The sequence below is a fragment of the Aulostomus chinensis genome, chromosome 17 (genome assembly GCF_037954235.1).
Source record: "Aulostomus chinensis isolate RoL2024-O1b breed Wild chromosome 17, RoL_Achi_v1.0, whole genome shotgun sequence".
Classification (NCBI taxonomy): Eukaryota; Metazoa; Chordata; class Actinopteri; order Syngnathiformes; family Aulostomidae; genus Aulostomus; species Aulostomus chinensis.
In genome coordinates this window covers 21725755-21738745 of record NC_141336.1, presented here as the reverse complement: position 1 = coordinate 21738745, position 12991 = coordinate 21725755, and the positions used below count along the sequence as shown (strand labels likewise).

At 42.1% G+C, this 12991-nt stretch overlaps 1 protein-coding gene across 1 annotated transcript in view; it reads right to left on the bottom strand.

Moving 5' to 3' along the window:
- Positions 1–12884, bottom strand: part of LOC147246793 (connector enhancer of kinase suppressor of ras 3-like) — a 48674-nt gene extending 35790 nt beyond the window's left edge. Inside the window, exon 1 of the mRNA XM_086181813.1 lies at positions 12514–12884. Within this exon, the coding sequence (XP_086037939.1) occupies positions 12514–12565 (52 nt within the window). The 5' untranslated portion in view covers positions 12566–12884. The remainder of the gene's footprint in view (positions 1–12513) is intronic.
- Between the last annotated feature and the right edge of the window lie 107 nt (positions 12885–12991).

Sequence of the window (12991 nt, the reverse complement as noted above, 5' to 3'; positions counted from 1 at the left end):
ATTATGACTCTGCATCAAAGGGAATTATGTTCCTTCTAGACTGATGTTCTACAAAATGTCACTGAAATGTGTTGAGGTTTGAAATAGGATATTATTGACACAGTGATTTACAGTGATGGAGCTCAGTTGATCAATAAACAAACGCTACAGGAAGTGACTGGCAGATAACATGTGTGTCTGAAGGCAACTGTGGGTCAGTTTGGGGTTTGTCTTACCTCCCACCAGCCTTCATTCAGTAAACAGTGGTTATGTGTACAACGGGTTATCCATACAATAGTTCACTGTATGTATGTACATTCTAAAGTATTTGTGGACAGCTGGGAAAGCGAGGAACCCGGACACTCTAGCACAAATGGAACTGAAGCCCGCTAGAGGCCCTAGAGCATTGCAGCCTACTTAATGGCTGTGTAAGCACACATTTCTGACAATGTAAACAGCAGAAGCCTTCTTCTCGCAAATGTTTGAGCTATTCTTGTCATAATCTCAACATTTCCCATCCACACAGACGTGAAAAAACAAAAGATCGGCTTTAAACAGGCCAAGTCCATCATAGCCCTGGAGAAATTCTGTGTGCTTGTGTGATTAAAAAACAACAAGAATGCTTTAAAGATCAGCTGACAGCTTTGTACCTGGTATCCTAGGGTCAATGGTCACAAAACTGTCGATCAATTTTGATCAACAAAGCTTCAAGGCTGTGCTTGGCTGCCAGTATTTTGTTCTCAGGGGTTTGATTACACTAAAAAATAAAAAAAGAGTGAACAGTCTTTCATTTCCTACAAAAAGAATGAAGTAAGCTCCCTCCTCCTCACCTCCCCAATCTCTCACCCCTCCCTTTGCTCCCACTGGGAGCAGCAGCTACTCTGCAACACACAAACAAACAGGGACACACAAACACACACCAATATCCCTACTGAGGTGGCCAGTGGGAAAGCTACTGGGTGTAGAATGGCAAAGCCACTGTATCTCTGCTGTCTTTATTTGTCAGCGCAGCTTCTGAACCTGCGGGGAATGGTCAGGAATTTGACTCATTGTTCTCTGCTGAGCAGCTCCATTGTGGGAATTCACAGCGCTCCGGCACAATGGTCTCTGGCCGGACCAGGCTGTGCTGTAATTAGAAAGAAAAAGCTTGTCTCGGCAACTGCAAAGCTATCGTCTAATGCATGACTTCACAGGACAACAACAAAGCCTGCACACACACTGGGCTGGCCCTTCTACTGGGAACTGGGGATGAGAGTTACACAATGGGCCTCTACATCTCTTTCACTGGTGACAGACACTCAGAAGTTTTACTGTACAGATTTGCATGGGACTTCACTTCTACACTTGAGCTTTTAATCAATATAAGGAGCACACATTAACGTCACGTACTAGCAATACTAGCAAATACTGAAACTGAAGTGTAGGGTTATTCGGCCATTTGGACAGTCAGACTAAATGTATCTTGAAATATTTATATTGGAACAAGTTATGAATGTTGAAATCATATTCTCTAACTAACCTTAGCAAATATGATTTTTCCTGACACATGAATTGCAACGTATCGTTATTGGAGCCACCTTCTCGTTAACTAACCATTCTAGAAGGTATCTAGGAGGAAAGATTTTAGATTTTCATCAAATAATCAATATCATAATCTGAAGAATACTAATATCCATCAGAACAAGCTGAATTCTTTACCATCTTTCTCTTCCTCTTTAAACGAAGGTGGATAATGTTGTACCAAAAGCTGAATATCATGAATGAATTAATACATTTAAACATTTAAAATCCTAATCCAATTCAAATATCAAAATAATAGTGAAGTTTGAGTGCGATTTTAGAGGAAGACTGAAAGCACGACTCTATGTGACTGATGTTTTAATCTCATCAATCCCCTGCTAACAAGGAGCGTTTCTCTTCATATCCCCCAATCTGTAGCACAGACAACTGCAAAATGGCCGTGACATGTCCAGAGTGAGCTTCCTAAGTGAGAAAAAGCAGCTGAGGCGAGTACAAACACAAGAAGACAAAAGCAACTCTGTCTCTTGATGGACGATGACTGATGAGAAGAGGGGGTTAAAGTTCACTACCCTGTTGTGGTTGAAACCAATCAGCAAGTATGAGTGGGCTCAGTTAATCCACACCTCTAGCAACACACAGCTTCCATGACATTGGAGGTCAGAGCAAGGGTGCACAGGAGGTTATGAGAGGTATTTTGGCTGTTGCATGACCGGCAACATGATTACTTCTGGTCACAAGAGGACAATGGAATGAGAAACACTCCAAAGAGAGATACAGCAGACAGCTTCAGGCATATTAGTCTGTCTTTGCGAATCCAAACCAAAATAGTTGAGTTACTTAAGGGCTTGGAAAGAAAACTGAAAAACTGGTTGCCAGGTTCACAGAGTTTGCACCTGAAACATCTTCACATATAATTTAACAAAATACGAACATACAACCTGTAATACGACTGCCAAATTTCTGTTTAACACACAGTAATACTGTGCATGACCTCTACTTCCATAACAAAGAGGGGTGAAAACTTCATACTAACAACCCATTGAACATATGGATTTTGTAAACAATAATACTGCTTCACATGGAAATGATCACACTTCTTTTCAGTGCTGCCTTTTTTCATCATTGCAATTCAAAAGTTTGTAATGGTCAGAAAACACAAACAGATTAGATTCATTCTGCATGTAAACAGCCCATGGTTCCTGCATAAGACCCAAGCTCACATTGTGGCTGGTTCAGTGTGTCTGACAGGGACAAGAGCAGCAGTTGGAGCAGTATCCTCTTAGGCCTGTGTAAACACCCATCACTTTCCAGCCAGCCGGCCGCCTGGCCACACTGCATTTTGTTGCCACCAGTATAAACACCTACTAAAGAAAGCAACAAAGGCCTAAAAAATGTCTCAGATACCCCCACCCTCCTTTCTCTTCTCAATCTCATTTCGGCTTCTCCACCCACCACAATCTTTAATCTTTCCTGCCAACCTCCAACCTTCGTATTGTGGTGGTTCCGTCTGTTGACTTATACTCAAAAATAGTGGCAGTCCCTTATGGATTTTGGGAACGGTCAAATGTTTTCACATGCTTTTAATCACAATAGGTGATACATTAAAAAGCAGTGAGAACACCCACTGTGTGGCCTGAGAACAGCTACTGACGATGGGATGCTGTATACAGACAGTACTGTTTGTCCGTCAACGGGATTTCTAAAAGACTCACTTTGTAAAAACCTGTAAATCATTTCCCTACAACAAATATAATTAAAGACCTTGAAAAGAGACATAGCAGGGGAGAGTTAAAATGTGGAAGACAAAAAAAAAGGTCAGAGATAGAAAGAACAATACATTTTCCATTGGCCACAGAAAGCATGGCGCTAAGTTTCATTGCTTCACATGCAGCAGGATCAGGGTGGCCCAGCATACTGATTACAGACCAATTTACCAACACCATAATAGCTGCCTATGTAAACCACAATAAAGATGAACACGGTTTTGGGGAGGAAATGTGCCCCACTCATTAAATTTGCCATGGGAACAGTGTTGAGGCAGTTATACCAACTCGGCATGTGGGCATAGTTCTAGCAGAGCCAAACTTAACTTTGCATCCATTGTGCCATCATGTTGTATGGGAATGCTGCACTGGGCTTGTATGAAACATACTTGTGTGAGACAGAATCTAGCCTTTAATTAAACTAAAGATAGCTTCATATCGTTCCTGTGGCATTACAGTTATATAGCACAAGCTTTCTAATGTGGATCCATGTAAGTGATGCTGGATAGATAAGAACCTACTAATTGCCATAAATCTCCCCTCAGATCTTGTTAAAAAGACTGGCTGAAAAAGTAAAAGGGAGGATTCCACTGCGAGGCAAAGCAGAAGATGTACTTGATCAAAATTGACAGAGGGTCCATCAGAGATGCAACTCTGTACTAGCTGCCTGCTGCTTTCCACCATGCATCGGCCCATCAGGAGCCGCTTTGCTGGGGTAGTGCAAAGTGCTTCTGATGCTCACCCCTTTAGTCACAATGGTGCCCAACAAAGAGCCGAAACACTAACTGGAGCTGTAAATAAATGGTTACTATAGAGACATGGGAAGTGGTTAGGGGGATGGTGGAACAAATGGGGTTCTGGGGAAACTTGGGGGGGGGGGGGGGGGCTAAGTGGAGACACCAAAATACCAAAGACATATAGAGGATTGGATGCAGTTTGCAAATGGAAACTCAGCATTTGTCCATTTGCATAAAGAGAAGAGAAGGTAGGTCCAATCACGAGTGGTCTCTGTTGATGCATGTGGGCTGTTGAGTCTAAAACCAGGTAGGATCTCTGGTACACAAGATGCATGTTAGTGCACAATCAAATGATTTATATTGGGTTTGTGTCAAGGTCAAGGGAGGAGGACACAGGGATCAAAAAGATCGAGAGCATCATTAACCTAACCATCCTTTCAGAAGAAGAGCGCTACATACTTCTCTTGGCTTACAAAACAATCACAGGAACGGCTCCAGCCTCCCTGGAATCCCTGATCCAGGTCTACTCTCCTTCTCGCCCACTACGCTCTGCATGCGAAAGACGCCTGGTGCTTCCAGCCCAGCGCTGCTCCAAATCCCTAGCCAGACTCTTCTCTTCTGTTGTTCCCAAATGGTGGAACGAACTACCGAACTCTGTGCGTTCTGCTGAGTCCCTTTCTACTTTAAGAGACAATTGAAGACTCAATTGTTCAGAGAGCACCGAGGCACTTAACCTGACTCCTCTCCTCTTTGTCCTGTGGGGTAGAATAAGTAAGAGGGTCCAAGACCCAGCACTTAGTGATTATGTAGCACCAACTGTGTTGTGTGATGTTGTATGTTTGTCCAAAAAAAAAAAAAAAAAGGGAAGGGGGGGGGGGCGACACTTCTTCTGCCACTAGATGGCAGTACCTGTGACTAAATCACAACTGAAGCACTTTTGCGCTTCCTATGGGTTTTTCCTTAAGTCTGAATTCTTGCTTGTGTTGTACGTCGCTTTGGACAAAAGCGTCTGCTAAATGAAATTGTAGAATTGTAAAGTAGTTTAAAAAATAAGGAAGAATCAGTGAGACGGTGGCGTTCTCTGAACATTCTCAATGTCTTAGAAAAGGAACAAACATCAAGAAGACCTGAAAGAATGACGCAAAGTAAGATATGACAGCCTACAGGCTGTGGGCAGCTGATCCCACTCTCCCAGCTACGAGGGATGCAAGTGGGGGAGGGTGAGTCATCTTCAATGAAAAGAAGCAACGAATGACAGTGTCACCCGCAGGCCAGGACAGGGCACTGATGACGCAGCCATTCGCACACATACAGTAGACACAGCACTCTAGTTTGGTTGTGTGTAAGTTTTGCAATGAATTGCTCTCATTTTAATTAAAAGCCATAAACACTCATGCACACATATTCTATTCTTCCTCATCCAAAAAAAGACAGCAACGCCCTTTTCCAGGTGAGGTGTGTTTGCACTCCTGCTAGCACCTGTTATGGGTCTTCCCCGCAGCCATGACAGATTAAGAAAGGGACAGTTGTGTTCTTTTAAATGATAAATGTGCTGTTGAGTGAGAGCGGTTAAATCGGCCGCAAACAACACATAGAAGTGAAGGGCACGTCAGAGGCTTTTCCTCCAGTGTCTGCACCAATGGAAACAAAAGAGAGCATGAACAGAATCTCCCTTTATTTTTGTCAGGTCCAGAATATTTTTGAATAGTATCCACCACTCCCTGCTTGAACAAATGCAAGACCTACATTTTGCTCTGATGTCCTTGAGATGTTTTGCTTGAAACCTGCTGGAGTTTTCAGCACTTAATCAGGATAAGCTGTGACATGACATTTGTTGTGCTCTAAGGAATACATAAGTAGAGGATTTTAAGTTCAGCGGGTTGTGAGGCTTCATTATAAATATCAATATGACAAAGCACCTCATGGTGAATCTTCCAAGTCTGTCCCACATTGAAATGATTTTTATGAATAACAAAAGCATGAATGTTGTGATAGAACAAGGGAATAATCTGAAAAATGTTTTTTCTTGAAAATAGTGTCCAGTGATGGGAGATCCATACTGACTACAAGCAAGAGAGATCATTGGCAGTGGTACTTCCCTGCTGTGGGATTTTCTGTGGATTCCCTCTGTGAGTTCCAAACATCACCAAAAGAAAACTATTATTATATCAGCTTCATGTCCCTTCCATAACAGAGTATCATGCAACTCACAGGCAAGCAACATGAAATTTCCTTTCATCATCCAAGTTCTCGGGTTAAAAAACACTTCTATCCATCTAATCAGGGTACATGGATCCATGCTGATAGTGGGTCTGGGGACTCAACAAGGCTGGGAGAAACACACTGTCCCAGTACACTTGCCCTGCCTCTCAAAACTCCCCAATGTACCCAGTCAACAAGAGAGTTGACAGACTCAAAGACACACCACAAGCGAGTGAAAACATGAATGCGAGCATGCAGGCTGACAAACAATAACAGCCTGCAGGGAACTCAAAGTCATCCCAACATGTAATTAAGAAAATATAACCAGAATGGATTGCTAAACGTTCCTCTGTGATTAGTAAAAATAAGTAAAGCACAAGATTTTATGTTGTATGGAAATAGCTGTTTGAAACTGGGTGAATCAGCCAGTCTCAGTGGAGGAGTCTGTGAAAATATGGACTTGTCTGGACATGTTCTAAACAAGCCCTGATCTGGCATTCACCCAGCGACCCAGCTAAACCCGAATGTGGGTAACACTTCATAAATATACAGATCACTTCATAATCATAATGACATGACACTCCATTAAACTGGAAGCTGGTGGCTGGATGAAAGCTTTGTGTGTATTTGGTCAGCGACGGGGACCATCAAGTTGCCTGGGTTCAGCATTTTAAATCCGTTAAAAGCAACTGGTGGCCCCAAACGCAACACAGGACATGTGTGACCTGTTTTGACTGCTTATTCTCAGAGCTGCTGGTTTGGTTTGGTAGAAATAAAAACAGCAGTTGACTGCATTCCACTCGTGTTCTGTGGTCATTTGAGCATAGCTGCATTAACATTGCTTTGATAGCAATAACAACACAGCCGTTCACTTCCTTTTTTCTCCCCTATACTAGTAAAAGTTAAAGTTCAATCACAGATTTTTTGTGGGAGCAATCAGATGTCATTAAACGGGAAAAACCTACAGGACAGCACATGAACCAGCCAATTGGAATAGTCACGACACGCTAACACATAAACCAGTGACGGCAGCCACACGCACTTGACATCCCTGCACGAGAGGTCACAAAGCATGTCATCCGTATTTGCACCCGCTGTGCCACCTAGGCTGACGCATTTATTTCCAAGGTTTAAGCACAGCACTTCAGAGGCCAATGCTCTTAGGGCAGTGCGGGGCCAAATAGCTCGCAGGTCCCACTAAGCAGAGATCATCTGGGAGATTTGCAATGTACATTTTAGATTTGAATGAAAAGCAACCTGATCTAACCCCAGTTGGCGGTGATGCGAAGGAACTGACTGGCGCTGGGAGAAGATCCTTTGGATATACATGCAAATGAAACCCGATTTGGCTTTGCTGATTAAAATTTTTTTTTTTTTTTTTTAAATCCTGCAGTAAAATGCTGTACACTGAGGACCAATGGAGTGCTTATACTGTCCAAACACAACACCAAGTTCAATTCATTTTCTTTATGGTTGAAACTCTTATATTTACGTTATTTGAAAAAGACGTTCAATCATTGTTAGTCTGACTAAAACTGGATTTTTAAAATACATATGAATTATATCTGACGATCTGAGAAATTGCCCAAATTCAGACAAACATTCCTCGACAATGCAATTCAATTAATTCCTCCCCATTTATTTATAATGGAACAGTGAAAGCAGTCCAATTAAACTGCCTAGTCAACTACAACTGTGTATGCAACCAACTGTTTAAGTAGATGGCAACTTTTCGCCATTGTGTAAAGCCTTTTATTTTGATTAAAACACACTAGCTCTTTTTGTCTCTTGAAAACTAGACTAGAACAATGGTATTAACAATTGATGGATTTCTACCCATATGGTGGAGCTCCTGAGGCTACAAGGCTGGAACTTCAGGCCACGTGAGAAGCAGGCCATGGGGGGGCCCACAGGGGTGAAACGAAGGCAATCCCTTTCAGTCACCTCTCCCCAGGGGGAATCCTCTTACAGCACTTCCCCTGAACTCTAAAGGCAATTTTCAATGGAAAACTAACACAGTTATCTGCCTATCAATGGAGTACAATAGGTTGATTATTAAAGCTGAAAGGCTGGATGACTGGAAACTGGTAAAGGACAAAGAGAAGAGTTTTAACTTTAAGGGAAGCACTACATTCAGTTGAGTAAATGATTTGACCTTGTTCCTTCCCTGCATGACAGAGGCCACTAGAGGGGTAGTCAGGTAGCCAGAGGTCGGTCCTCTCTGATGCATCTACAGTATAAGTGCTGCTAAAACTGTGAATGCTATCCAAATATAGATCTACACTTGAGTGACAGAGACAGTACTAAAACAGAGGTGGTGGATGCCTTAATAAGGATGAGGTGTCTGGACAATATCTGTTCCCTGTTGCTCAGGGTAGTCTCCACTGATCCAGATAAGGATCATGTGCCATCATTGCCTACACTTGGCCATCATCTCTTGAGATAAAGCTGCTGAGGGCACCTATCACTGAAGTCATTCAGCATGTGCAGACTCTGACACAGTCTTGTTATTTTCCAAGCACACACACTTGGTCAAAGACAAAAGCACATTCAGCACATGTTTACCACCGCCCTGACAAGCTAATTAGCTTCTTGGCACCTTGGTGCTACTTGAGAAGCAGGATACAGCCCCACACACACACACACACACTCGTGCTAATGCGTGACACGGAATAGTTCAACTGCAGTTCACACACACACACGCACACAAGAAGCACATCTGCAGCTCCATGCACATCATTGATGGGCTCAAGTCTTGTGTAGATGTAGGTCACCAGACTGCCTGAGCTAATTGTGACCTCTTGCTCAAAATAAACCCATAACTTAAATTCGAATCCATCTCCAGATACACAACCTTGACTTTTGATTGGTCAGTATTTAGGTATATGCTGGATGTCATCCAGTGAGTCCTGATTTGTGAAGCTGCATGTCTACCTTGAGTGGGAACTCGTTAAAACATCGGGTAAAAGCCACTGTGTCAGACAGTAGTTGTGCAGGTTTGCAGATTTGGGATGCCTTGTTAAAACTTGGCAGTCTTAGTCCCAGTAGCAAGTCCTGAGGTAGACAAGTGGAAAGAAAAAAAAAAAACAAATTTCAGCTGCATTTGAGCTAAAAATTCCTCCTGTGGTGCCAACCCTTCTCAGCTGAAGCTTTGCCCATGTGGATTCAGGACTATATTTGGAGAATGAAAGACATATGAAAATGACAAGCAGCACATGACACAGACTTGTGAATGTGGTTATGCGTGTCATTTTATATATGTCACTTGATCTACTTCTTTATTTCCAAACCTAAACTCACATTTAAAGCAACAAATTGAACCAAAAAGAGTTTTTGCCCTTTAAAAATGTATGGCTGTTACTGTAGTTGATGTTTGTTGTAGAGTCACCATTAGCTTCAAGCTAAATATACATGACTAGGTCTTCCTGCATTCTTGAATAACAATGAAGTAATGAGAGTACTTGTAAGGCAAAATACCCTTTTTTTGTGCAGTGTCCCTGTAATTCAGTGATTCCAATGTTGTCAAAACAACTTGCTAGTGCATTCACTGACAACTAAGCAATACTGTGCTTTCCTCAGAAAAATGTATGACATCTCCACTGTCATTGGAAGAGTGTCTGATGTCCCACACATGACATACGGCATACGAATCACACAACACCACTGGTCCAGCTGGAAGATCAGAGATGGCCGAGAAGGAAATACACTTCAGGGCATCTCCAGTCCCCAAAACAAAAGACAACAGTATCTCAACTGAAAGAAGCCATTGCCCTTTCACTACCAGTAAACATCCTCCAACCACCACTTGATCTCCTCGAACAATACAAGTGATTAACACCTACATCAATACACAAAGACCCTCCCTGTCCCACTGAGGAAAACAACCTGAGGCAAACAACTTCTTTCTGGGAGATTCAGTTTATCTTCAACTACGGGAGACACTCGTGTTTGCCATCGGTGTTACTAGGTCAACATGAGGCCGTGACCCTGCTCACGGTGAGGGTTTTACTTTGGTTTGTTTGTCCTTCTATTTGGTGTGAAAGAACCACATGTTGGCTTTTTGTGTGTTATATCAAACATCCTGTCAAATATTCTTGTTGCTTGTGATTAACGTCAATAACTGATACATATCGTGAATCTTTTCTTGCCCACATCTTCTTATGAGATCGCTTCTATTTTAACATCTTCCAATCTTGGTCACTCAAGACTGACAATAGGTGATTCAATCACGACGGGTGGCGAGAGTAGGTGGGGGAATTACGTCACAGCATGCCAGCATAATAACAGCATGGATGACTTGGTCTTATTAAGGAAAAAACAAACATGAATAAACATGTTGCAGTTAGTCATATCAAACTGGTTAAGGATTTAGAATCATTCATCTGATTAACGGGGCCAACCAGCCACATGTGCCACTCCACTTGATGCAGCTCCAGATGGATAGCAAACACTTTTGCTCTGATAATAATCAAATCACTTTAAGGTCATGAAAATATGTATTAACTGTGTTGCCGTTTAATTTTCAAGTGATTACCAAGTGAACTGTAGATATGCGCAAAAAAGGAAATGGAATGTGTTTCCATTATTTGGTTTCGAGTGAATAAAATAGGCTGCGGAATGCAGACAGAGGATGGTGATATTTGCAAAGTCAGAAATGACTGTGGCTGAAACACAGAAAAAGAGCTGTCTATCAGCAAAAACAATTCAAGGTCTTGATACATGACCCCCTGTTGGACAAGATGTAAGAATTTTTAAGTGCCAGTTAGTGCTGAACATTTGCTGTCTGGAGATGAAGACAAATTTGGGGAATATCTGTGAAGATGATCGTGGCAGTAAAAGCTGGTTTGTCAGATTTGCTTTGTCAGAATGTATTCAAACCAGTCAGCATCTACCCACAGTTAGGAGTTCATATTTGTCCTTACAAACTGCAGTGTCTCCTGAGTTGTCTTGAGAGCTTTATTTGTTTTGTGACACGGAGTGCTTCAAGACAGACCCAATTCCTTGCAAAGAAAGAAAATGTAGTCAACACCCATCTCTGACACCTACAAGCAAATGGCTACTTAGCTCTGCCACAGCAACGCAAGGGAAGATTTCAGCGTCAACTTTGCAAAGAAGCTTCATCCATTTTGTTGAAACTAGAATATAAAGCATTGCTGTGATGAGGAGGAAACATAATAGAATGATTTGTTAGCTGCCCTAGACTAATAATCTAATATGTTCAACATCCCTTGATCATGCAGTGGGATATAAGAGACGTATAAAACAATCCAGTGACAGGCTGTCATCACCCTGTTTGTTAGGGTCTGCAAATCCAGTGGTTAAGACCAACACAGACAACCGCTGAGTCCGATTTTCAGGAGCCTCACAGCAATGGGGGCAGTGTAGACAACTAATCCTCCATCCATGCGTGCCCTGGCCAGGCTCTTTTCACTGGACACACAGAAACTAACCCCTTCACAATCCCTTTTAACTCCCAGCTATAGAGCAGCATTGGCAGGCGTGCCTCAATCAGCAGTTAGTGGGCTAAAACATTGTTATTGTTGTCCAACAAAAGTGCTTGGCCCTGAGATATAAACCATGAGATTTAACATGCCTTGTTTTTTTTTGGTTTGTTTTTTTCTCCTTTTGCTGTTTAATCTACACACATCGCTGCCTCCCCGTGTTTGGAGTGATAGCACTGAATATTTCCACTCATACCTCACATGCCATTCGATGCTCCTCACAAGACATACCTTTGCTGTGACTGAGCACGGGTTCAAAGTGTAATGCTGTCATTTATCATCGGTGGCATTTCAAGAGTGAGTGTTGGAATAGGTGTGTTTTAATGGGCTGTCAAGTCTTAAAAATATATAATTAAAACATAGGTTGGAATAAAAAAATATATTTATGGATTAATTGTTTCATTAAAGTAACTAGAGTAAAGGGGTATGCATCAGTAGCTATTGGTTAAAATATGGGTCCAGACTCCTGACAGCTGTGGGTGTTTACTGTCATTCCACCTGGTTTTTAGACCCTTTTGATTTGGTGCTCCAGGTTTATTTAGAGACCAGTGTACACGGGACTAACTTGCTAACAAAATATCGCAAAGTGACACATTGATTCAACACGGGGAAAAAAAAAGAAGAAGCAGCAAAGTCAGCAACGTAAGCCCTCAACTTCAATCCTTCAACCTGTAAGTGGGAGTCCTAATAAAATGCAGTCCCATTGTTGAGCGGTATGTTGTCGTACCGGGGCAGTTTCTACGAAACTAGCTAGAGATAAAACGGAGTTAGCAGTTAGCTCTGACAGAGTTATAGAGGCGTTAACTTCACCTTTCATCCAGTCCACAACTTGCTTCGGCGTCCACTTCGTTATCGGTTCCATGGCTTCTTCGATACAATATCAGTGACCAAAAAAAAAAAAAAAAAGTGGCAAAATATCTTTAAAGTACAGTAAAATATATATATTTATCTATATATATTTATATTCATATCTTAGCTGTCACATTCTCCACAACAGCTCGGTGGTGTCTGTCCGTTAGTGTTGTCTCGCGAAACTACTCCCAGCACGCGTGACTCCAGGCTGGACTAAAATCCCCCACAACTCCCCGTCGCCCGGTGTGGGATGCGTGCTGCCTTCAGGAGCGGCTGGGAAAACTGACAACAATAACAAGACTAGCTCAACTCACTTACCCAGGAGCTCTTGTATATACTTGCCGTAAATTCTAAAATGCTTCACATCTCACAAGAGAATTGTTTTTATTCTACATATGTTCAAGGTGTGTTTCAATTACTCGTCTTTAATTTTTTT